We start from the raw sequence: 26,299 nt of genomic DNA, 5'->3' as shown, positions 1-26,299 counted from the left end.
TAATAGAGTTTACTTTTGAATATGTTAGTTCTGTTAAGAGATTCTTTCTAGATGTCTGTTAAAGTTTATAAAATAGTTCTATAGCGTTTCCTTTTGAATATGTGTGTAAAAAGTGTAAATGTTGAATGTGAGTTCATACTAAAATTGTTTTTATTACTCCATCAATATCTGTCTAGTCCACACAAATCAGATACTATTGATTTTTAAAGGATAAACTAAATCACATCAGAAGCATCTTGAAGTTTTTACTACTCTTTTGCCTTCAGATATATTTGAATACTTTTATGATCTCAGTGGCCCCTGGAAAACTTAAGTGAAGATGTCATAATTAGGGGAGTTTTTATGTCTGCTTCCTGGAGGTTTCCACTCCTTCTGTTTCTGTTTAGAAAGGGGTAGGCTTCCCATAAAGGGATAAGTCTTCCACAATCCAGTTAGCTTGTAAAAGTGTCTTTATAATTAGCATGGGTTTGTTTACTTGAGTGGATATTTTGAAATGATTTGAAATGAATGTTTTCTCCTGGGAATCAAAATAGTCTCTTGAAAGTTTTACTGAACATCTGTTATGAGAGAGTTTTGATCCAGGAAAAGGGCTTGGTGCAGCTGAGACTGCTGTAATCACCTTAGACCCATATTCCATCTTTATTATCCTCTACTCCTTTACTGGGAGGTGTGGCAGCTGTGGAGATCACTGTGGATGTTTGCAAACTCAGTAGGGACCTGAGTCAGAGCTGAGTTAAGCTCAGTACCTTCTCCTGCCAGAGGCTGATGGTCAAAGACTGGCAACTTCCTTCTTGATAGCTTCCAACCTAAGCCAGAGTACACCTGATGGAAAGTGTATCTCTGTGCTTGATGGAAAGTGTATCTCTGTGCTTGATGGAAAGTGTATCTGCATGACTGGTAAGGAAGATCAAGCAAAGAGGACAACCTAAGACAGGCACAGTCTATCTGAGGGGCCTGAGGGGCCTTTATTATATCTAGAAGAGGGAGTTGTGGGGGCTCACAAAGGTTCCTAGTGAGATCTGAGCTTGCTTTACCCAGCAGAGCTGCATTAGAGTATTGCTTGACCACATGTGTAGTTAATAGGAGTTTGGAAGGGTCTACACCTGGGGGAGCTAGGGGGAGCTCTTTGCTCCACTCCTTGGCATTTCTGCACCCCCCCTTTCTTTTTTAAAAAAAAATGAGACAGGGTTTCTCTGTGTAGCTTTGGAGCCTGTCCTGGATCTCACTCTGTAGACCAGGCTGACCTCGAACTCACAGAGATCCACCTGCCTCTGCCTCCCAAGTGCTGGGATTAAAGGTGTGTGCCACCACCACCCTGGGCGTTTCTATAAATAGCCCTTTAGAAGAGACAGAAGGGGCTGGTGGATATTGATCCAGGCCCTCCCGAGGCTGTCCTGTCCTTCTGTCTAAATATTTCTCACTTCCCCCTCCTCAAGAGTACCCTGGAGAAAGAGTGGGAGCAGGTCACCCACAGGCACGCACCACCACTGCCCAGTGACCCTGCAGGCTTTATAAGAGGGAGAAGCCCACTTTGGTGGACTATACTGGTAATTCCAGCATTTTGGAGGTCCAAGTTTGAGGTCAGCCTGAGCTGCATAGAGAGACCCTGTCTTTCTTCCCATGCACACTTATGCATATAAGTACATGAGTATACACATACATGTGTGTGTACATGTGTATGTGTCAGTGTTTTTACATGTGTGTGCTAACACCTGTTTAAATGTGTGAGCCTGTGCATGTGCATGCACATGCTTACACTTATGTATGTGGTTATGTATCTGTGTGCATTTATCTGTACATGTGGGCATCTGTGAACATGTGTCTTTGTATGCATACACTGTATAATGTGCATTAGTGTGTGGATACACACATTCTTGTGTACACCTGTGCATGCATGAATATGTATGTTTGTGGTGTGTGTTCAACTCTGTGTACCTGTGTGTACACCTGTACCTTTTTTTTTTTTTTTTTTTTTTTTAGTTTTTCGAGACAGGGTTTCTCTGTGTAGCTTTGTGCCTTTCCTGGAACTCACTCTGTAGCCCAGGCTGGCCTCCAACTCACAGAGATCCGCCTGCCTCTGCCTCCTGAGTGCTGGGATTAAAGGCATGCGCCGCTGCCGCCACCACCACCACCACCACCACCACCCGGCTCACCTGTGCCTTTTTTGCATGTGGGTGTGTACATGTATGCATGTATATGTATTATCATTCATATGCACATATGTGTAGCAGGTCTTTCTTTGGACCACCAGCTCCTGAATAATGACATGGAGACTTTCTATTAATTATGAAATCTTGGCCTTAGTTTAGGCTTGTTCTCAACTAGCTCTTATAACTTAAATTAATCTGCTTTTATTAACCTGTGTTCTGCCATGTGACTCATTACCTCTCCTCAGTATCATACATCTGACTTCCTCCATGTTTTGCTGTTGAATTCCCGAACAGAGAGAAACCGACAGGAACCCAGTAAACAGAGAGAAAGGAAGGTACAGGGGTTGGGGAGGGGCAGGGCTCAGACCTCCGCCGCCATCTGGAAGGGCTTGTTTAGGTGACAGCATCAGAGACTTAAGGGCCATCCTTCCAACATGTCATCAAAGACCTGGGCCCCGTCCAGCTCTGTTGTTCTCCATCCTTACAATGTGGTGCTTGCCCTGAAGTTTACGATGTGGTTGCCGGTGATCCAGCCATCATGGCTGCACATCCGTTAGGACAAGGAGAAGGGAGAAAAACTAACGGGGACAAGCTATTGGACTTCTTTCAGAAGACTCCATCAGAACCTCAACCGCCAGGTGTTTGTTTTCTGTTCCGTTGTTGTTGGCAGGATGTGTTCCTTCCTGCAATGTTCCATTAGCAAAGAGGAATAGTGAGTGGATGTTGGCTAGGCAGATTCTGCCCCACATGGCCTTGTGCACTGGGGTAAGAGGCCTGACATTCATTCTCTTTAGCTGGACGCCATGGTGTCCTAAGCAGGGGAGTGACAGGGGGAAACAGCTTCAGGTTGTCCCACTGAGCCTGAGTGGCACTCAGCTGTGGGCACCTGAATTCGTTTTCGGCCATGAGAAAGTATTTATTCCATTTATTCTCCCTCATGCCTAGAGACTGAAGCCACTTTCTCTCTGGAGGCCCTGGGAAGGGCCCATCCTTACAGCTTCTTAGCTCCTGGTGACTCCTGGCAGTCCCTGGCCCTCCTTGGCCTGGGAACATCAGTCCATTCTCAGCCTCCGTGGTCACGTGACTTCCTGTGCCCCCTCATTTCCTCTGCCTGGCCCTCTTCCATGATAAAGACAGCAGCCATTGGATCAGCGCTTACCTGATCCAGGGTGACCTTCTGTTGTTCCCTTGACTCCACTTACCTGCAGAGGCTGCTGTCAGGGGAGGGCATCTTCTTAGGTACTAGGAAGGCTGGGCTTAAACCCTCTGCAGCGTGCCCAAGGACCAGACATCAGAGCTTGCCTCTCCTGCCTTCCTCTTCACTGTCAGCCAGGACTTTAGCCTTTAAGGAGGCAGACTTATTCCCAAACTTTCAACCCACTGCAGGCTCTGGTCCCTCACTAGTCTCTTAGTCATAAGAAGGCACACTGTGCCCAAACAGGGTTTGTTGTTTCTTTTGTTGCTCTCCTGTGGACCAAACCCTGAGCCTTGCATATGGTCTACCACTGAGCTGTGTCTCCTGCTGGGTTTTGTTTGTGTTTATTTTGTATTTTGAAGCAGAGTCTCAATGAGTTACCTAAACTGACCCTGACTCTATGAACCTCTGGCTGGCCTTGAACTTGTCGCCCTCCTGCCTCAGCCTCCCAAGTTCCTGGTATTACATGCATGCTCTCCCATACCTGACTCTTACACACTTCTTGAGCACTGATGAACAGGTGAGGAAGAACTTGGTCCACAACTACAGAAGTAGATTTACTTCTTCCTGCATGTCAGGCTCAAGTTGAAGTTGAAACAGTCATTTAAGCCAGCATGGTGGCATGTCCCTGAAATCTCAAGCACTTGAGTGAGTATTGAGAGTTCAAGGCCATCCTTGGCTACTAAGCAAATTCTAGGCCAACCTGAGCTACATGAGACCCTGTGTTAAAAAACAACAACAAGGGATTGGGGATTTAGCTTGGTGGTAGAGCGCTTGCCTAGCAAGCACAAGACCCTGGGTTCGATCCTCAGCTCAAAATAAATAAACAACAACAACAAAATGATGGGCTGAATAGCATCTAAACTTGGTTTCCCTTTTTCACAGATCAGATCCCCTGGAGCTTGAGCTATAGGCAATTGTAAGCCCTGCAATGTGGGTGCTGGGAACTGAACTCCGGTCCTCTGCAGGAGCAGCAAGCACTCTTGAGTTAAGAGTGAGCCGTCACTCCGGCCCAAAGCTGGCCTTTACTAAACTATTTTGTTTGACACGGGAATATAGAGCAACCAGCTGTCGACTGGCAACAGCAGGTGGTCCCAGCAGAACTTCCCGTGTTCCTTTACTTCTCTCTCCAAGCCCACCCCAACCCTAAGTCTCCAAAAATGTGTTCAGAGAGTGTCGCTCGTCAGAATCATAGTCCGCTGGTCTGTAGGCATGCAGTGATCAAGGGCCCCAGCTCCCTGCTCCTACTGGGCTCAGGCCAAGGGCTGGCTGGGCAGTTGGCAGCCCGACAGGAAGAACATGGTTCGCTCTGCTGTGTCTGCAGCCTGATTAACGATCCATGATGCCCAGGACATCGCTGTGCCCGAGGCAGCCTCCGGAGCCTCCGACCTCCCTGCTGCTGCCACGAGCCTTCTGTGAGGTGCTCTTGGGCCAGCTCCAGGAAGTGCTGAGACACAGCCCTGCTCGCTGGCTTTCCCATGCTTTCTGCCAGCCACTTCCCTGCCCTGCTATAAGCCCTGGCCCCAAATGCTCCTCCGAGGGAGACTGTGGAATGAACCCAGCCCGCTGTGGCCTCCCCATCAGCCACATAGGGAGATGCAAAATTATCCCTTGAACTCCTGGCTTCTCTCTTCCTTCGCTCCATCTGGTGGCGGCAGTCAGAGCGCGGCTGCTGCTGCTCTCTGCTCTGCTCATGCCCATGACTGAGTGCTCTGTGTCCTGTCTCCTCCAACAGACCAGCAACCGCCTTCTCCCTTAGTCGTCTAAGGCCTAGTTGTTGCTGGTGTTTGTCTGTTTTTCTTAGGGCAGGTCAGCAATTCTGCGTCCCCTGTGGTCTCGGCACGCTCCTTTTAGACAAAGGCTTTATCTGCGCTTTTCTCCATCATGTCTCCAATGTTGAACTTGGCCTTTGTCATCTGAAACGTCCAGGATTACAGGATAAGCCTCTGGCTTGTCTGGGTAGGACAGAGCTGAGCCCAAGTGGAGCCACTGTGGATTTGGCTAGGGCCAAACCTGTGAGGAATGGTGCAGGACTATGCTCTCCAGGGTTGTTCCAGAAGCTCCCAGGCCTAAAGCAGTGGGTCCAGTGCTCTGGGCCAGGAGGATCTGGGGGAAGTCTGGGTAGGGTGGTGCTGGCTTACCTGGCTCATCACACCTCCCATGGGCTCTATCTCTGTCCCCACAGGAAGACAACCACAACTACTATGTGTCCCGTGTCTATGGTCCTGGCGAGCGCCGCAGCCGGGATCTGTGGGTGGACATAGCTGTGGCCAACCGGAGCCACGTGAAGGTCCACAGGATCCTCTCAAGCTCTCACCGGCAGGCTTCGGTGAGTGCCTGGGCCTAGCAGGACAGCCTAAGCTGGGAGGTTGGGGGCTAGGCCAGCATCGACTTCCTGGACGTGGACATGGTTATGGCCTGGGGTTTGTGTTCTGGGATATAGGTACGGTCAGAGAATGCTCAGTGCGCATACTCAGCTGTAGTCCTAAGGGGCCTACCCTGGATATGCTTATGCCCACGTTGTTCAGACAAATCTGGAGCAGAGGGGATGACCAGTATTTGGCTGGCAGCTCTACCCATGGGGACTCTCTCCTGTCCCTGCAGAGAGTGGTCTTGTCCTTTGATTTCCCTTTCTACGGGCATCCTCTGCGGCAGATCACCATAGCAACTGGAGGTAAGGAAAAACCAGTGAGGTTGGGGGGAGGGCGCTTGGAGGTCTCAGCCTGGCTCTTGAGGGACTCACTGGGGATAGGAGGATAGGTGGGCTGAGGAGGCAGTCAGGGAATAGCTTGAATGTCCCACTCAAATCAGGTGACTGGTGTGTGGTGTGTGTGCATGCGTGCATGCGTGCATGCATGCATGTGTGTGTGCGCGCGCGCGTGCGTGCGTGCGTGCGTGCGTGCGTGCGTGTGTGTGTGTGTGTGTGTGTGTGCCTGCGTATGCGTGCACCCATCCTGCTGGACCAACACAGTCAGTATGCATAGCTCTGGGGTCTCCACATCTCAGTCTGAGCCCGAGGAAGCAAGGCCCAGGGTCCCTGTTGATATGAGGAATCTCTCTGATTCCTCTTACTTTCATTCTGTTTCCTGTTTCCCCTGAAACTGGGGAAGACGGGACTCACTTCCTCTTCCTTCTACTAGCCAGAGACAAGGGACAAGCATTCTCTAGTCTGGGCCATTCTTCTATCTCACCAAGCACAGAGCCCGCCAGGTGGGGAGGGGATAAGGCCACGAGGCTCGCTTCAAGCCCCTGCCAGTGGGAGGGGGCAGCCCCTTGAGCCGTTTCTAGTGACGCCTCCAAACCTCTCTCCCACAGGCTTTATCTTCATGGGTGACGTGCTCCACCGGATGCTCACAGCTACTCAGTATGTGGCGCCCCTGATGGCCAACTTCAACCCTGGCTACTCTGACAACTCCACAGTTGCTTACTTTGACAATGGTGAGGTCCGATCTCAGAGGATAGTTCACCCTGCCCTGGGCCCACAGTCACACAGGCAGACGGCCACCTTTCCATCCCACCCAGGCCATTTTCCCACTGTAAGAAGGGGACTGAAAACTTTCTGGGGAACCTCCACTACTTCTCCCTCTCATCAGCCTTCCAGGAGACAGACATTTCCATTTTCCCTTTTGTCTCCAGGGGTCAGGACAGGCAAGGAAGAAGGGGTATGCACACAGTATGAGATGAGCAACTTGGGGACCTGGGGCAGGAACAGGATCTTAAGGGGGCCTCTGTAGCTCAGAAGCCAGGCTAGTGGTGTGGGTTATCCAGTTCCTGCTTCTCAAACTCACAGATGGCCCCTATCTCTGACTACCACATCTGCTGGGTCCCCCTGCACTGGCTCCCTGTTCAGCCAGGTCTCTGTTCTCCTCAGGGACAGTCTTTGTGGTTCAGTGGGATCATGTTTACCTCCAAGGCCGAGAGGACAGGGGCAGCTTCACATTCCAGGCAGCCCTTCACCAAGATGGCCGCATTGTCTTCGGCTACAAAGAGGTGAGAGAGTTCTAGAACCTCCCATTTATCCAGCAAATCTTTATGGATAATCTGCAGTGTGCTGGGCATAGGACTCGGTGCCAAGACAGCTCTGGGCTTATCTGTGGACTTGGTGCTTATGCAGATTGAGAGAGATGGTTACAGAGACCAATATGGAAGTGCCGGTCAGATTAGTGGCCCTGCATAAAGGCTTCTGGTGCTAAAAGCCTGCTGTGGGGGATCTTCACGTTGTCAGAGGCCAGGGGAAGCTTCCCTGAGGAAAAGGGTTGAAATCTGCAGGATGAACAGGAATGAAGGAAGTAAAGAATGAAGCGCAGTCTTACTTAGGGTTTCTATCGCTGTGAAGACTCCATGACCACCGCAACTCTTCTAAAGGAAAGCATTTCATTGTGGTGACTTGCTTATAGTCCAGAGGTTTACTCCATTATCGTCATGGTGGGAACCAAGGCAGCGTGCAGGCAGACATGGTGCTGGAGAAGGAGCTGAGAGTTCTAGTCTTGACTGACAGGCAACAGTAAATCATCTGTCTCACTGGGCGTGGCTTGAGCATAGATGAGACCTCAAAGCCCGCCTCCACAATGACACACTTCTTCCAACAAGGCCACCCCTCCTAACAGTGCCACTCCCTGTGGGGGCCGTTTTCTTTCCAACCACACAATCACATGGAGGAGAGAACAGCATGCCACGGTCTGTGGCAGGACAGAGCATAGTTTATACAACGCACTAAATGAAGGTGGCTTTCTGGAGTGGAGAGTGGGGGACAGGATGGCACGGGGGGGGGGGGACCAGATGCACCTTTGGAAAAGGCTACTGTGGCTCTAGAGTGGAGGACAGATTGTTGGAGACTTAAGGGAATGCTGGGAGATGGTCTGGGGATGTGATACAGCTTGGAGAAGGGAGATGAGAGAACTGGGCAGACATGAGAGCCACTGGGTTAACTCACAGTATTTGGAGATGGCTGAGAAGAGGAAGAGTGGGGAGGAAAGAAAGGGAGAGGCCGCGGGTGACTTCTGGGCTGGGTGGAGCCAGAGGGTCCATGGAGGAGGAAGTGCAGGAGTCCTACAATATGGTTCCAGGGGTTCAAGTCCTCAAGCACTGAGCAGACAGCTGGCTGTGGAGCTCTGAGTGGGGACTTTGTGGCCACAGAGGGTTCCAGGTGGATGGCAAGTGCCTCTTCTCCCCGCTGCAGATCCCTATGGCTGTCCTGGAAATCAGCTCTGCCCAGCACCCTGTCAAAGCAGGCCTGTCAGATGCCTTCATGATTCTCAACTCATCCCCAGAGGTGCCAGGTGAGTCCCCATACAGCTACCTCTGTATTAGCGACTTTGCCCTTTCCTATGACAAAATACCTAGCTGATAAGTAAAATATCCCCCAGTAGTGCAGTAAGTCAGATCAGGCCAAATTAGTAAGTCCAGGTTTAATCTGAGCAAAGCATTCCTACGTGGTCCCAGGGGAAGAGGAGAAACCACCCAGCAGGTCTATAGGCCAGGTCTTAAATACCCTGTAGGGTGATCTTATCTCAGAGGGAGGAGCCGCCTCCTGGCAGGCTTTCTCAGGGGCAGGGTCTGGAGAGAGAGAGATGGGGCTGAGCTGGGGCTTCCATCTAAACACCAATGAAGACAATTTAAGGAATGTGGGTTTGTTCTGGCTCACATATAGTCCATGTGGTGAGGAAGGTGAGGAGTGTGAGCGTGAGTTGCTGGTCACATGGAGTCCATAGTCAGGAGCAGAGAGAGGTGAATGCTGGCGTTCAGTCTTGGTTCCTGAAAAGGTTTTGCACCCAGATAGGTCTCTCCACTGACCCAACAATCCAAATCAGACTGAATAAGAAAAAGCCCCGGTTTAATGGGTAAAACATTCCCAGGTGATTCTCCTATCCCCCAGAGAAGAGACAGGATGAGAGTCCAAAAAAAAAAAAAACACCTGTCTCTTTTCTGGGGGGCAGTTTAAATACCCTGTGGGAGTGGTCTTGAGCATCTCTGGGGGAGGAGCCATGTTTGGCAGGACTTTCTGAGGGGCGGGGTCTGGGCAGAGAGGTGGGGCTTCCACCAGAACAGTCCCTGGCCCATGGATAACACCACCGTATCCCAGCCTTTCTCTCTTCCTCAGCTGAACCTCTCTGGAAAAGCCCTTTGGAGATGTGTCTCCTGGGTGATCCTAAATCTAATTAATTTGATGATGGAGACTAACCTCCAAGCCCTCAGCATCCACGGGCGACTCACCCTAGGACTCTTCAGAGTTCCCAGTGTCCATGGTTTGTTCACAGGCACCCACTTCCATCAAGCCCCTGTCCCTTTGTCATGTTATAATGGGATCTTCTGTTTTTCATGGAGGAATGTCTCCAGTCTTGGCTGAAGGTATAGGGAGCTGTCTTTGAACTTCCTAAAGCTGAAGTGTGTGGCTCCCCTTGCTCCAGGTTGTACGACTCTATGCAGGTCCCATTGTCATTTAATTCCCAGTTCAAATCCTAAGTACTGGACTGGGGCTGGTGGCCAATGAGTGCTGCTCACTGTAGTGTATCTGTTAGAGCAGCTGGAGGGGGACAGTGGTAGATCCCTTGCATGACATGTGCAAGGCCCAGGCTCCATCCACTGTCAAGGCAATAGTGAGAGGCACATTGGTGCACTTTTCTGAGGCAGTATCCTGGCCTTCACTGAGGTTTTGTTTTGTTTTGTTTTTTCGAGACAGGGTTTCTCTGTGTAGCTTGGGAGCCTGTCTTGGAACTTGCTTTATGGACCAGGCTGGCCTCAGACTCACAGAATCCACCTGCCTTTGCCTCCCGAGGGTTGGGATTAAAGGAATGTGCTACCACTGCCCAGCTCTTCACTGAATTTTAAAGTGGGCCATGTAACATGTGCAAAGCCTTGGGCTCACTCTCTTGTACCACAAGAAATAATAAGTCACAACCCCTGCTTTCCGAAGTGATGCTCTTCAAAGTCTGAAAAGTCAGTATCCTCTAAGTCTGTTCCGCTAGGCAAGCAGGGAATTCGCTTGGATTACAATGAGTAGCAGTGAACCGCTTCAGGGAGAACACTGTGGTCTGTAGAGTATTGTTTCTGTGGATATCCCACTGTCCAAGCCCAGAACGGGAGGCCTTTTCTGTCCTGTGCCCATGTTAGCTCTTTCCTGCCTGAGAAGATACAGAGTGGAATTCAGGTTTCCTGGTATTGAAGATTCTCCAGCCATCTTGGTATAGCGACACATGTCTGTCTGCAATGTCAGCACTCTAGCAGTAGAGGCAGGAGGATTAAGGAGTTCAAAGCCAGGCTAGGTTACAAGAGATGCTGCTGTCTCAAAAAAACAAAACAAGGGTTGGGGATTTAGCTCAGTGGTAGAGCGCTTGCCTAGCAAGCACAAGGCCCTGGGTTCGATCCTCAGCTCCAAAAAACAAAACAAAACAAACAAACAAACAACAAAAAAAACAAGTAGTCTAGGCAATGACTCAGTAGGTAAACGCTTACCTACCAGCTAGCATAAGAACCTGAGTTCAGATGCCCAGCGTCCACGTCAGCTCCTCCCCCCACCATGGCGGCACATGCCTATAGTTGTAGCTGAGGAGGCAGACACTTTTGAACTTGATGGCAGCTAGTCTTGCCTACCTAATCATTGAGCTCCAGGTTCAGCAAGAAACTAAGTCTCAGAAACTGAGGTAGAGAGCAATGGAGGAAGATGCTGGCATCCACCTCTGGCCTACTTATTCACACAAACACGTGCACCTCCCCCCAACCCACCACCATGAAATGGAATTTAATAAAGCAAAACAAACAGCAACAGCAAAAAATGTGCCAGCCACTGAGTCCTTCTGTCTGCCGAGTAAGGTGGGAGAGGTCTTCTGGCGGGGCCAGGGGAGATTTGCTGGATACAGCGGGTTTCTTACCATCACTCCCTTAAGAAAACTATTGCTCACACTGTGATCAGAGTCCGCAGAGCGTTGTGATGCGGAGAAAAGCTGTGGGTGTCAGCAGCATCTGCTGGCAGAGGCAGAGGCGCTCAGATCCTCCATGCTGACCGCAATGTTCTTCATTTGGCTGGAGGTAGTGACAAATGTGATTCCCTTCACCTGTCTGTTGTTGTTGTTGGTTTTTGTTTGGTTTTGTTTTTGGAGTCAGGATTTCTCTGTGTAACAGCCCTGGCTGTCCTGGAATTCTCTCTTGTAGACCAGGCTGGCCTCGAACTCAAAGATTCACATGCCTCTGCCTCCGTAGTTCTGGGATCAAAGGCGTGTGCCACACATCCTACCCCTTCACTTGTCTTAAGAAGCTTTATTTTGCTGGACCTTGGTAGTACAGGCCTTTAATCCCAGCACTCAGGGGGCAGAGCAGGCAGATCTCTGAGTTCGAGGCCAGCCTGGTCTACAGAGAGAGTTTCAGGACAGCCAGGGCTGTTACACAGAGAAACTCTGTCTTGAAAAAAAATTTTTTTTTCATGTAATTGTCAAAACTGACATATTGTGAATTAGTGGAATCAATTACTGAAGGCCAGATTATCCAGGGCTCCAGATTGTAATGTGAACTCTGGATGGCACCTGACTGGCCTCAGACGGCCCTAGAATGCTGGTCCTCCTTTCCCAGAATTTCCTTTCCAAAGCGGCCTTGAGGCCAGATGTGTGTCAGCAGCATGTGCCATATCTCTGCGCCAGGCAGCCATGAAGGAGCTGGAGGCCTCAGAGCTGGCTGTAGAAGGGAGAGGGACCAGCCAAAGAGGATGTGGGAGGAGGGTCAGCCACCAGATCTGGCCCATTTTGACTTCTTACTCCCCTAATAAAGGATCCTGCATAGAGAGAGCCTCACGTGATGCTGTGCTCCTGTAGTCCAGCACTCAGGAGGTGGAGGCAGGAGGATGATTAGTTGAGGGTCATCCTCAGCTGCATTGTGGGTCCCAGGCCTGTCTGGAGTACATGAGGCCCTGCTTCAGAAAGAACAGGAAGGAAGACAGAGAAAAATATTCTTTTTTTTTAATTTTTGTTTTGTTTTGTTTTGTTTTGTTTTTCAAGACAGGGTTTCTCTGTGTAGCCTAAGCTGTCCTGGAACTCACTCTGTAGACCAGGCTGGCCTCGAACTCTCAGAGATCCACCTGCCTCTGTCTTCCAAGTGCTGGGATCAAAGGTGTGCGCCACCACTACCTGGCTATTTAAAGTATTTTTAAAGTGCTCTTCCTTGGACATTTTCCCCCAAGGGCCCTTCGTCCACTCTTCCACTTTTATCCTGTGTTCCCCGCACTTGGCCCCTGGAGTCTTTTCATTTTCTGCCCTTTCTTTATAATGATGAAAACCTGCTCTGCTTCCTGCCCTGAGCTGAAAGTTGCTCAGGGTTTTCTGCCAGGGTTCTAATCCTGGTTATTGACTAGATAACCAAGTGAGCAAAGGAACGGGTGGATGGATGGATGGATGGATGGATGGATGGATAGGTGAGTGGGTGGATAGATGATGGATGGATGGATAGATGATGGATGGATGGATGGATGGGTGGATGATGGATGGGTGGGTGGATGATGGATGGATGGGTGGATGATGGATGGATGGATGGATGGATGGATGGATGGGTGGATGGGTGGATGGATGGATGGATGCTGGATGGATGAGTGGGTGGATAGATGGAAGGATGGATGATAGATGGATGGATAGGTGAGTGGGTGGATGGATGGATGATGGATGGGTGGATGGATAGGTGAGTGGGTGGATAGATGATGGATGGATGGATAGATGATGGATGGATGGATGGATGGGTGGATGATGGATGGGTGGGTGGATGATGGATGGATGGGTGGATGATGGATGGATGGATGGATGGATGGATGGGTGGATGGGTGGGTGGTTGGATTATGGATGGATGGATAGGTGAGTTGGTGGATGGATGGATGATGGATGGATAGGTGAGTGGGTAGATAGATGGATGATGGATGGATAGATGATGGATGGATGGATGGATAGATGATGGATGGATGGATGGATAGATGATGGATGGATGGATGTGTGGGTAGATGATGGATGGGTGGGTGGATGATGGATGGATATGGGTGGATAGATATATGGAGACCCACCATAGCACATTTCCAAACAATGGTTACAACATTTTGGGATGACTTTTATGGCTGGACTTTTCAGTATCTACTAGTGGTAATCCTTCTCTTCCTCTTCTTTCTCTCTCTTCCCTTTTCTCTCTCCCTCTCTTCTCTCCTCCCCACTCCTCTTCCTTTTTCTCCTGAGACAGAGTCGAATGTAGCCCAGGCTCCTCTTGAATTTTACATAGTAGAAGGTGCCCCTGAACTCTTGACCCTCCTGCCTCCACCTCCCTAGTCCTAGAATTACAGGCGTGCACTACCACTCCTGACTCTAACCAGAGCAATACTGGCCTGCTGGTGGCAGGGGTGAGAGCAACATGGGACATGTGACCCTCTCCTCTGAGCCACTATCAGGTCCGGACGGGGCAGCAGGCTTTCTGTGGACCTCAGTGTTTCTGCATCTTGGAAAGTTGAAGCAGACAAAACACAATATCTCAAATTGCCAGAAATGTGGCTTGGAGACTGTCCCCATCCTGGATCCAGAAAACTGGCCACACAGATGGATGTCATTGTCCCTGGGTGAGCCCACATGTTGCTATAATAATCAAAGACAAATGACTCCAGTATGGATTCTGTTTATAAAAATATAAATGTACTTTGCCAGTCGATAGTGGTGGCGCACGCCTTTAATCCCAGCACTCGGGAGGCAGAGGCAGGTGAATCTCTGAGTTCGAGGCCAGCCTGGTCTACAAAGCGAGTTCCAGGAAAGGCTCCAAAGCTACACAGAGAAACCTTTTCTCAGAAAATAAAAATAAAAATAAAAATGTACCAAAGTCATACACGCAAACAGGTACAAGGTGACAGTTGAAGGGGCCAGTCTTTTCTATTCAAGACAGATTTCTGAACATCACCTCACACACTCCTCCACACTACCATTCATCTGCCCTGCTCCGCTGGCATTGGCTGCGCTTGTTCCCCAAAGGACGTCTCACATCCCCTGGGTGCATCAGAGCCCAGGGCTCAGCCCTTCCTTTGCCCACCCTCTAGTGGGAGCCTTGCAGCGTTCTGCCTTCCCTGGCTGTGGATTGCATGTTTCTGTCCTTGGACTTGGCTTCCTCGTCAAGCGCCTGTCTCCATCTGTGCCCAGGTCCCATGTCACCTTCCTTCTGACCGTGTCTGAGCTCTGGCCTACATCTTTGTAGGTAGGGAATTCCTCACATTCAGCTCCGTGCCTTCTTTGGGCTCCAGCCTGGGCCTGTCTGACTGTCTATGGTCATCTGAAGACTTCCCTTCTGAGGCTTTCCATGGTGATCTGTGGTGAAGGGGCTCCTATGGGCTGTGGCTGACATTCTAATAAGCGGATGAGGTTTTTAGGGCCATCTTTCATCTGTTTGTGTATTCACAGCCATTTCCTAAGCCCTTTTAGGTAGAAGGCCTTTGGCAGGGAACTGGCAAAGACAAATGCCGGGTTGCCGCTGTCCTCGGGGATCTTGAAGTCTAGGGGCAGGGCGAGTGAGACAGGAATCTAGATATTGACTGAGCAGTGTGGCAGGTGAGATGGCACCAGTGATTCGGCCTGAGGGTGGAGCCAGAAGAGGGAAGGAAGGTTGGCATTAGATTTGAGGCCTCATGGTCCCAAGGGTTGGCTTAATGTTCCCAGGCTTTCAAGCCACCTTCTGGGCCTCTATGTCCCTCCAGACACATGAATGACAGGAAATTGTCTTCTCTACCCTGCTGCCCATAACATCTCATTTCCCCGTGGCTAGGGGTCTTCTTTCAAAAGAAGTGTATATGGGGAAAGTTGAGCGTGATGACATAGGCCTGTAATCTCACCACTCAGGATCCTGAGTTCAAGGGAGGCCTGGTATAATGTGAGACTCTGGTCCAAACAACCATTTAGTCTGTGTGGGTTTGGGGATGTAGCTCAGTGGTAGAGTTCTTGCCTACTATGAATGGATCCAAGATTCAGCCCCCTGCACTAGAAAAAAAAATATATCTGTGTGCATGTATTTCTGTACATACATATTTGTCTATGAAGGTGACTATCTGTACTCTTGTGTATGTGTATGCATAAGTGGATATATTGTGGATCTGTAGGAGTGAGAGGTTCATTCCCACGTACAAGACCTCATTCCTATAGTTTGGTTTTGTTGTTTTTTTTTTTTTGGTTTGTTCTTTCCATTTTTGTTGCTTGTTTGTGTTTTTGAGAGACAAGGTCTCTCTACATAGCCCTGGCTGTCCTGGAACTCACTATGTAGACCAGGCTGGCCTCAAACTCACAGAGATCCACCTGCCTTTGCTGCCCAAGTGCTGGGAGTAGAGATATGCACCATTATACCTGGCTCACTCCCATAGTTCTTTAAAAAATTGGATTTTTTTTTATTTTATGTTTCTGAGTGTTTTGTGTGTATGTGCATCACATGAATGCCTGGTGACCTCAAAGGCCAGAAGAGAACACTAGATTTCCTGGGACTGGAGTTCTAGGTAGTTACTAGCCATCGTGTGGGGGCTGGGAATCGAACTTGGGTCCTTTATGAGAGCAAGTCCTCTTAACTGCTGGGCTAATTCTCCAGCCCACTTCCAGTTCCTGATGGGACACATCCTCTTAGGACCATGGTACCCCTGAAGACACCTGGACGTTACTAAGTGACTTTTTCTTCATTTGAAACAGGGTCCTTTTTGTAGCCCAGTCTAGCCTCAAATTCAGTATCCCCCTGCTTCAGCCTTGGGACTGCTGATATTGCAGTCACATGTCACTACACCTTGCTCTACTGGCTGTCATTTCTGAAGCTGTCTCTACAGCCTCCTCTCCCAGACTGAAAGCCGTTTAATAGGTGTGCTGGTTAGCTTTTGTCAGCTGGGCCCAAACCTAGACATATCTGGGAAGAGGGACTCTTAACTAAGTGCATCCTTAACTTAAGAAAGTGCATCCATAAAACTGGCCTGTAGGCAACTCTAGTTCTCTTTCTTTCTCTCTCTCTCTCTCTCTCTCTCTCTCTCTCTCTCTCTCTCTCTCTCTCTCCCTTTCCTCTCTCCCTCCTTCTCTCCTCCCTTCCTTCCTTCTTTTTACAGTGTCTCACTATGTAGCCCTGGCTGTCCTGGAACTCTCTCTGTGTAGACCAGGCTGGCCTTGAACTTATAGAGATCTGCCTGCCTCTGCCTCCCAAGTGCTGGGATTAAAGGCATGCTCCACTATACCTGGCTGCATTTTCTTGATTAGCGATTGATGTGGGTGGGGCCACCCCTGGACAGGTGGTCCTGGGTTCTGTAAGAAAACAGGTTGAGTAAGCCATGGGGAGCAAGCCAGTAAGCAGCACTCCTCCGTGGCCTCTGCATCAGCTCCTGCCTCCAGGTTCTTGCTTTTAGTTCCTGCCCTGACTTCTCTTGGTGATGGGAATGTGACCCGAAAGGTGTGAGATGAAATAAACCCTTTCCTCCCTAACTTGCTTTTGGTCATGGTGTTTTATCACAGCAGTGGAAACTCTCAGACAGAAACAAACACACAGTCATTCAAGTCTTTGGATGCTGTATAATTGTTTACTTTCAAAGACAGTTCTGCAAATGTTCCTTTCTGCCTCTTCTAGAAACACCAATAAGGATGCTGAAATCGGGAGTTAGAGCATTTGCACCACAGGAGCCAGCCAGAGCTCATGCACCCTCCCCATTGGCTGTTGAACACACACCACACACACCTCTGGGGACGGTCTGGAGCTTCCCTGGGACCTGAGGCTGTTTGTGTGTTTTTGAGACAAGATCTTGCCATGTAGCCCTTACTGGTCTGGTACTTACTATGTAGTCTAGGCTCTCTCCCACTCATAGCAATTCTCCTGGAGTAGCTCCCGGAGTGCTGGGATATGCCAGATGCCTAGGTGAAACATGTGTTTTAAGTTTGGCCCTTGGATTAAAACAGAAAAAGAAAAAAGCCACATGGCTTTGAGCAAATGATACATAGAGATCCTACACTCTGTTCTCACTTCTTCCTCTGAAATGCAGTGACATCAGTCCACAAACTCCAGAAGGATGTCAGGGCAGATGAGATGGTCCAGATCTGGGAGCTGTGTCTGACATGAGCTGGATAGAGCCGGCTCCAGGGTGGCCAGCAAGTGTGCTCAGGATTGAGCAGTTGCCCACACCTACGTACCGGATGAGTTAACCGAAGACATCCACGGTGGTGCTGGGCTCTTGTGCGATTTCCCTCTTCAACTGCAGAAGGTGTTTTCTATTTAAGGTGGTGGCTAGGCTTGATTGGTAATGTGTTATAAAAAATTTATTTGTCTATGAGTTAACTTGTCTGCACCTCAGTTTCCCCACTTCTGATTTGAATGACGGAACAGTATGTCTTGGCTCCCTTGCAGCTTAGCCCGAGGCATCTGAGTGTCACTTCTGACAGAGCCTAGGCAGTAATCCCTGGGAGGTCTGGACCCTTCCTCCCACCCACTGTTTGTCTGAGGATCTGCCTGGGAAGGAGGGAAGAGAGGAAGAAGAAGCAGGAGCCTGGATCTCGTTACAAACCATCTGCTTCCAAAGCAGAAGTTCCCCAAGGAAGGAAGGCATCTCAGACCTGGGTTGGTCATCTTCTCAGGCAGGAAAGGAAGGTCAAGGTCCTCCAACAGCCCCAGAGGACCAGTAGGATGTGTGAGCTTGGGGGAAGTGTGGTGGGGAGGGAGAGCTGAGACCAGTGCTCTCTGAACTGTCCTTAGAGACCCATTTGCCCTTGAGTGCTGACAGCCCGGTGTTTCCTGTTGCTCTGCTTTCTGGTGAGGGTCCACAGGGGGCCAGGCAGAGGTGGGGATGGCAAAGGCAGAAAGGATGTTCAGGTTGCTAGCCAATGGTCAGGGACTCTGTGGGGGACTCCTTTGTCACAACTTCCAAAGTGGGAGGGGACTGCCAAGCTGGTGTGTGTGTGTGTGTGTGTGTGTGTGTGTGTGTGTGTGTGTGTGTGTGTGTGTGTGTGCAGCAGACCAGAGGGAAGAGGGAAGGGAAGAAGTGGAGCATCCTTCCTCTCCATGTTTATAAACATTGGTTAGAGTGGAGTTTGAGATGTCTGGAGAGGCTGAAAGAGCCTCAGACTCTCAGCCAGACTCAGAGGAAAGAAAAGCTCACAAGTGGAGGCACACACCTTTAGAGCCAGCACTCTGGATGCAGAGGCAGGTGGATCTTTGTGAGTTCAAGGTCAGTGTGGTCTACAGATTGAGTTTCAGGCCACCAGTCAAGGCTACCTAGTGAAACCCTGTCTCAAGAAAACCCACAAAACAACCAAAACAAAAAAACCCCAATGCCTCAAAAACAAAAACAAACAAACAAACAAACAAAACAACCCATCAGTAGAATCTAACTAGTCTCATTTCTCAGTGTGGCTCACTGAGCCCAAGTCCCTCAAACAGGGTCAGCTGGGCAACGTGGCAGCAATCTCACTTCCTCTTCTTGTGTGGCTCACCTCCTGGCAAAGGCTTCTCTTTCCCCATGGTCTCTGTCACTCTCCCCAGCTTCATTCCAGGGCAGTGGCAGACCCTGGTGGACCCTGGGTGACTGCTGGCCCCTCCCGGTGACCTGGGAGTGGGCATGGTGGCATCTCAAGTGCGGGCCCCAGGGCTGCAGCTCTGCCATCACTTCTGCTTGGGAAGGTCTGCCCGGGATGCTGCACAGACACCAGAGCAGCTCCTCCTACTTCTGTGATTTCCAGTGTTTGGGGGCTGCAGCAGCTTCTGTGACCCCGAAGCAAAGTGGCGAGGTTGGGCGAGCATACCAGCTGTGATTTAGTTGTAGGTTGAGTAAGTGGAGACAGCTTGGAGGTTTAGGATAAGCCATAACGAAACACCCTCCCTGCCTCCAGGCTCACTTCCTCCTGAGGCTCTCTTCCCTACTGTGCTCGTCTGCCATCTTGGGAAGTTTTCCTCAGACCACCCTTAGCCAAGTGAAAAACTTGTATTTCGGCCTGCTCTGGGTTCCTAGCTGAAGCCGAAAGGGGGTGTCCTGGGGAAATACTAAAGCGAATCTGCAGGAAGAATTGAGGGTGGGGGAAAATAAGGGCCAGGGCGGGTTGGTGACTACCTCCAGTACTAACTGTTTCTCTCCACAAAATAGCTTCCTTCTCCGGTTTTGCCCATGGGACTGAAACTTTGAGCCATTCACAGCCAAGCTTGTATTAGAGAGCAACATGGTTCCAGGTCACAGGTAGAAAGGCTTGAAGAAGGTCTCATATTGGTTCAGCCCTGAGCCAATTACTGCTAGGCAGGACCTTGGGAGGGCAGACTCCCTCCAGGGCCATGTATGTGTAGACATGAGTTGGGTACAGTTGCCCCAAAGGGAACGCTGTTTCCATGGAGAGGAAAGGGAGTTGAGCGGACCAGCATACTCCTTGGCTCTGTCACTGTGTGGGGAAAGTCATTTGGTGGGAAGGAAACCATCCTTGATCATGATTCTTAGCTGAGCCTGGTAACAGTTGGGATACCGGAACTTTTGAGACAGCCAGGTTGGGCCCAGCTCTTCAGCTAAAATTCTAGTTTTCCCTCTTAAAAGTACTGAGTCAGGTGTTTCTCTTTCCACTTCATTAGCAAAACACTGAGGTTCAAGTGACTTAGCCAAGGTCATCCAGTAAGTCAGGAGCATCCTGCCTATGAGGGCCTGGGGGAAGTGTCTAAAGACAGGTGTGGTATTTAGGCTTGGTTCTGGGCTCTGAACCTTGCCTAGGCCTCTACCAGGAGGGGAGAGCTGGGGCGTGTGTAGTCAGCCAGGGCAGCCTATCTGTCTGAACATTTGCCAAGCATTCACTGTGGTCAAGTTCACAGCCAGGTGCTCGTCACTCGTCTAATTAGAAGTTAATAAGGCGGTGGTGGGGGAGGCACTGGGCCTGAGTGGAACAGAGCAGGGAGCAGCCTTGGAGTGCTGCTCAGAGGAAGCAGCCCTTCAGCTGGGTCTGCATGAGTGAGCTAGACACAAAGAGAGAATGGACAAATGCTGTGAGTTTATAAGCAGCAGTTGTGAAGTTGCCCAAGCATGAGGCGGATGCCCTAGGTCCTGACTCCAGAAGCAGCCAGGCCCCCAGGTTCAGACTGCTTTTCACATAGGCCTTCCTTCCAAGGCCAGCCCCTCACATGTAGTCTCCCTGTAGCTTCAGCCTCGTTATCCCAGGCGGTCAGGTTCACTTTCTCCTTCACTGGCTGCATATTAACATCTGTTGGGGTCCTGGGCACAGGCCTGGGAGCCCTCTGACTATGACATGCTCCTGATGTAACAGATTCCACTTCTTTTCAGAGTCTCGGAGACGGACCATTTTCGAATACCATCGTGTGGAACTGGACTCCGGCAAGATCACCAACACATCGGCTGTGGAGTTCACTCCATTGCCAAGTGAGTAGGGGCAGTGTGCTGTTCTGGAGCATGCTTTAGACTGAAAAATACTGGGTTCTGATCTCAGGCCCAACTTCTGATCCCTGGGGACACAGTCGCCTAACTTCTCTGGGCCCTAATGTCCCCACCCTGCCAAGCTGGGGTCAGGGCTGGAGCCGCACAGGCCAAGGTGAGTATAGAAATGGCAGCCTGGACATGGAACATCTCACCCCAGGCCTGGGGCGTGGTTTGTGTCTAATCAATGGCATCTATTGCTAGGGATACATACTTGAAACCCCACAGAGCTGAGCCTGGAGACTGCTTGGACAGGGATCCAGAAATAGATCTTAGTCTTTGGTTACTCGCCATTTTTCTCCTAGAGGAGGTGTCCCTGGAGGCTGCCTCACTGGGCGGCCTCAGTTGAGATGGAGCTTGCTATGGAGCCAAGGCTGGCTTCTCCTTTGTGGTGACTCTCCTGCCTCCGCCTCCCAAGAGCGGGACTATGGGCATGTGCTGCTGCACCAGGCTGGGACTCGTACTTTTCTGGAGGGTTTATTCCTTCTCTTTTCTCCTGAGTCTTCCTGCGGCCAACTGAAGCTGTAGCCATTTGCTGGCCTTTGGTGACATTTCTCATGACCCGTACAACCCCACCCGCGCCCCAGCCCCCTGCTGCCACTTTTCTCCTCCCTGGAAGTTCTAGGAATAGATAGCAGAGAAATAAAAAGAAAATTTTGTCATGAGTCCTGAGCGTCATCTCAGCCTGGCTCAGGCAAGTGTCTTCTCCCAGAATAGGGAACGGCCCCAGATCCCAGGGCGATCAGAAGATGAGGACACAGCCCAGATCACAGTCAGCCCCAACCCAGTGACCCTCCACTCAGGCAAGAAGCCCAAAGGCCTGGAATGTAGGGGTTTCCCAAAGACCACGTCAGAGTGGATCTCAGGCTCATGGTGATGCAGGCCTGTAATTCCCTCTGAGACAGTAAGGCAGGAGGACATTGAGCTCAAGGCCAGCTTGGGCTGTATAGGGAGACTGTCTTTGGGGGAATCAAACCTTAAGTCCTAGAAATCAGGAGCAAGAAAATCCAAGGCCAGACTCAACTGCCCCAATAGTACTGGGTCGTCCTGGGGGTGCATCTCTAAGACTCTCAGGAGGCTGGGAGCAGGGCAGGGACATCTGCACTGGAATGACTGGACATTCTGACTGCAGGCTCAGATGGGCCCTGATTCAAACCCAGACCTGCCATTCTTAGCTCCAAGAACCTCAGTTCCCCCCTGTGAAACAGAGTAAGCAAAGCTCCTACCATGATGTCCCTATACTCCAGACTCCCAGGACACGTGAACGGCCTGTATTGGTTTTTTGTTTGTTTGGTTTTAGTTTTTTGCTGATGTAACAAAATACTCTACAAAAGCAAACTTAAGAAAAGAAGGGAAGGAGCTGGAGAGACAGCTCAGTGGTTAATAGTACTGGCTGCTCTTCCAGAGGACCCGGGTTCAGTTCCCAGCACCCACAACTCACAATTGTGGCAGCTCACAACCCCAGTTACAGGGAACCCAGCACCCTCACCCAGACACACGTGCAGGCAAAGCACCAGTGCACATAAAATAAAATAAATATATTAGTTTTCAAAAGTGGGGGCTGGAAAGATGGCTCAGCAGTTAGGAGCACTGACTGCCCTTCCAGAGGACCTGGTTTGCAGTGGTGTTTGCTCCACCAACGCACATACACATTTTTTTTTTTTTAATTTAAAGAAAGGGAGAGTGTGCTTCAGCTCACAGTTTGAGGACACAGCCCATCATGGCGGCAATGAGTGTAGTGTGAGCAACTCACATGGGGTCGGCAGTCAGGATGCTTCAACTCACCAGCTGTGCTACCTGCATTCAGGGTGGGCCTTCTGTTCTTGGTTATACCTCTCTGGGGAGAGTCCTCACAGATGCCCCCCAGAGGTGATTCTTCTAGGTGATTCAAAATCCAGTCAAGTAGATAGTGAAGATCAACCATCCCAGGGACCAATGACCAGGAGGGCCGGAGAGAAGAAAGCAAGGGAAGAAGATCTCAGCACACTCAGGAGGCAGAAGCAGGAGGATTTCCGGGAGTTTGAGCACAGGCTGCTCTGTCTAGCAAGCTCCAGGACAGCCAGGACTACAGAAAGAGACACTGTCTCAAAACACAACAACATAAGTGAGAGACGCAATAATGACCTTAAATGGTCCCCAAAGTCTGAGACACTGCAGTTCAAGAGGGACCCAGAACTCAGGAGCTTTACCCTGAGAGGCAGTGACAAGTTGCTGACAGCTGCAGTCTCTTCTCTTGCAGCCTGCCTCCAGCATCGGAGCTGCGATACCTGCATGTCCTCGAACCTGACCTTCAACTGCAGCTGGTGCCACGTTCTGCAGAGGTTTGTGTCCAGGTTACACACGGACTTCTGAGAATGGACCATGGAGGTGAGGGTGGGGTCAGGCAGGGGGTAGCCAGGGCCCACTGACAGCCTCAGGCCTCACTGCCCGCCGTCCGCCAGCATTAGGGTCTCTCTGTCCAGTGCCACTCTGACTCCTGGGACAAGAATGCCACAGTAAGTTTCTCTCAAGGCTTGTACCTGATCAAGGTGGGTGTGTGGGTGTAAGGCCTGGGGTAGCCAGGCTCCAGGAAGACTGTCTGAAGACTCTAGAGGCTGAAGATCTCCTAGGAAGGCTGACTCCTTCTGAGCCAGGGCTTTGAAAAGAGTAGGTCATAGCTGTGGTCACTCTAAAATCTCTGGTCCGTTCTGTCATGATTTCCAGGGAGACCCAAGGTCTGCATTTTTTGTTTGTTTGTTTGTTGTTTAGGGGTTAGTTTTTTGTTTGTTTGTTTGTTTGTTTGTTTGTTTTGAGACAAAGTCTCTCTGTGTAGTCCTGGCTGTCTTTGAACTCACTTTATAGACTAAGCTGGCCTTAAACTCACAGAGATCCACCTGTCTCCACCTCCCGAGTGCTGGGATTAAAGGTGTGCACTACCACCGCTCGGCACAGGCCTGCCTCTTAACATGGCACCTCATTTATAAGCAAGTGACAGGCCGTGACCCAAAGACTTATCATAGCCTAGTGAGCTCCATGGCCTCCCCAAAACTGCTCCAATGTCTTGGGGTGCAACAGGTTTCCTGAAAACCAGGAGCATGGATGCTGCGGGTACTGGAAGTTCAGGACATTCTGGATGAGATTCAGTTTGGGGGATAAAGTTCTTAAACCCAATGCATCTTCCAGTCCTAGGTCTGTAATCATCTCCTCGCAGATTAGACTTGCAATTCAACCTTGGTTCTTCTAGCCAAGATAAATAAATGTCAGGAGAAGGGGATTCCTTTGGGGATGCTGATTCTCCTGAGAGCAGGAAGCTCTACAAAGTCCAAGGGCCTTTAAAGCTATCTTGAAAATTGCAAAATTACAGTCTCTAAGTCTCTGTGCAGCTCGCTACAGCGGTCAGCATTTCCTTTACTCCCTCCAACATCCCAGAGCAGAAACAGAAGCTCTTCATCCTACACACTGCCAGCCTGGCACACAAGATGCCAAGCCAGCCATCAGAGAGTGGCTGGGCCGGGATGCCATCCCATCCCTTCAAGGTGTTCTTCCCTCCGGCTGTGTCCTCTTTCCCTTTCTGAGGACCTCAATCCCTTTACCCTATGAAGTGGCGTAGAGTACATGACGCTGGGGGACATGGGTGGGGTGCACACTGTTACCACAGTTCCTGCAACCCCAGATAGCATTTTACCAAATGCATCCAGGGCCCTTAGCAGGAGAGGCACAGAGCCCCAGGGGAAGTGGGTGGCATAGACCCTCTAAGTGTCTTCCGTGAGGGAGGCTTTACTCTCTGTACCTGGAGGGCTTGGTAAAAAGGGCAGCTGGGCTGGATGTGGTGATGTAGGCTTTTAATCTCAGCACTTAGAAGCAGAGGCAGGTGGATATCTATGATATTTAAAGTCATCCTGATCTACATAGTGAGTTCTAGGACAGTCAAGGCTACATAGTGAGACCCTGTCTCAAAAACCAAACCAAACCAAACGAAACAAACAAACCAACCAACCAACAAACAAAAAAAGCCAACCCAGAGCTGGAGAGATGACTCAGCTGTTAAGAACACTAGCTGTTCTTCCAGAGGGATCCAGGGTTCAAATCTCAGCACTTGGTAGTTTAAAACTGTCTGCAATTCTAATTCCAGGAATCTGACGCCCTCTTCTGACCTCTGCAGGCACTGCACACATGTGCTACACAGACATACACACAAACGAAACACCCAAATACACAAAGAAAAATAAAATACACCTTTAAAAAAATCCATCTGAGCATGGTGGCACTTGAGAGGATGAGGCAGGAGAATCAGAAGTTCAAAGTCATCCTCGGTTGTGTAGTGAGTATGAGACCAGCAGTCTACAAAATGTGATCCCCAGGGACCAAGATCCCAGGAGCCTGATTTTTGGAACGTTTCATCTCATGCATTTTCAAAGCTGAGCAGCATTTTCTGAGCCTTGGGGTGATACTTCAGATGACCTCACACGATCCCTGGGATCTAGGGGCTGCTGCCAGGCATGACTCAGTATCCGACCCGTGCTGAGCCATAGGAAAATGGGTCAAACAGAGCAAACGCTCCCTTCACCACCGCCCCCACTTAGGGACCACACCCAAACTTAGAGACTAGATGAACTTAGTGGAGTAAGAGCTGGAGTCTCTGAATGTGAAGATGCTGGCCAGGTGGGGAGGTGTAGGGGCTCTGCTGGTGAGCTCTATCTCTTCGACAAAACAGGGATGCCCCATCAGAGGGCACAAGGGAGCTGAAACCACCCATCCCAGCCAGACACCCACCGCCTGGGCTCACTCCGGCTCATGCTCCCCCCAGCCAGCTCTCCAGAGCCTCAGCTCCAAAAGAGAGTTGATCAAGTCCTCTGAAAAGTCAGAGGGCAGGGCCGGGACACTGGGGACACCAGTGGGTGTCTTCTCCCCTCTCCCCCACTCACCCTGCCCTCTTTAGCCACTCAGGGCCTCCCTTCCCTGCTCTGTAAAGAACAGTTCCACCAACCACAGCGGGTACTTTCATTTTATTCTACACTGATCCCCTTGTCCCCTTGACTCATAGTGGAGTCTGTGGGTGGCCTTAGCCCTGGAAATGATGGTCGTAATTCTCACCTTACCTTGTCATTGTCAGGGCCCCTTGAGATGGGTCTGGTGCAGTGGGAGACTGCACCAGCTATTCAGCGATACTCAGTAAGTGGCCCATTCCCACATTCTTCTCTGAGTCACTGTTGGCTAGCTTGAGACTTAACATGTGCTGTTAAACCCAAACTGAAGACTCCAGGTTGTGGTATTTTGTTGTTGTTTTGTTTTGTTTGTGTATATGGATGTTTTCCCTGAATGTACATCTGTGCACCATGTTCATGCCTGGAGCGCTTGGAGGCCAGAAGAGGGCATTGGATCCCTTGGAATTAGAGTCATAGACAATTGTGAGCCTTCCTGTAGTTACTGGGGATGGAACCTGGGCCCTGTTGTCTGGAACTTGCTCTGTAGAACATGCTGGTCTTGAACTGCTTCTTTGGCATATACCAACAACAACACCCGGGCTCAACTTAGTCTTAAAAGGCTCTACCAACATCATCAAAGAAGCCTGAGTTCCAA

At 50.2% G+C, this 26,299-nt stretch overlaps 1 protein-coding gene across 1 annotated transcript in view; it reads left to right on the top strand.

Moving 5' to 3' along the window:
* The window catches only part of Plxdc1 (plexin domain containing 1), a 58,531-nt gene that overhangs the window by 17,783 nt on the left and 14,449 nt on the right, over positions 1 to 26,299 (top strand). The window contains exons 2-9 of the mRNA XM_036195297.1: positions 4,696 to 4,760; positions 5,471 to 5,674; positions 5,950 to 6,019; positions 6,661 to 6,783; positions 7,217 to 7,335; positions 8,525 to 8,624; positions 20,591 to 20,686; positions 22,980 to 23,061. Coding sequence (XP_036051190.1) covers positions 4,696 to 4,760; positions 5,471 to 5,674; positions 5,950 to 6,019; positions 6,661 to 6,783; positions 7,217 to 7,335; positions 8,525 to 8,624; positions 20,591 to 20,686; positions 22,980 to 23,061 — 859 coding nt within the window. The remainder of the gene's footprint in view (positions 1 to 4,695; positions 4,761 to 5,470; positions 5,675 to 5,949; positions 6,020 to 6,660; positions 6,784 to 7,216; positions 7,336 to 8,524; positions 8,625 to 20,590; positions 20,687 to 22,979; positions 23,062 to 26,299) is intronic.

Source organism: Onychomys torridus, chromosome 8 (genome assembly GCF_903995425.1).
Source record: "Onychomys torridus chromosome 8, mOncTor1.1, whole genome shotgun sequence".
Lineage (NCBI taxonomy): Eukaryota > Metazoa > Chordata > Mammalia > Rodentia > Cricetidae > Onychomys > Onychomys torridus.
The sequence above is the reverse complement of the archived record's forward strand: the minus strand, read 5'-3'. Positions and strand labels throughout refer to the sequence as shown.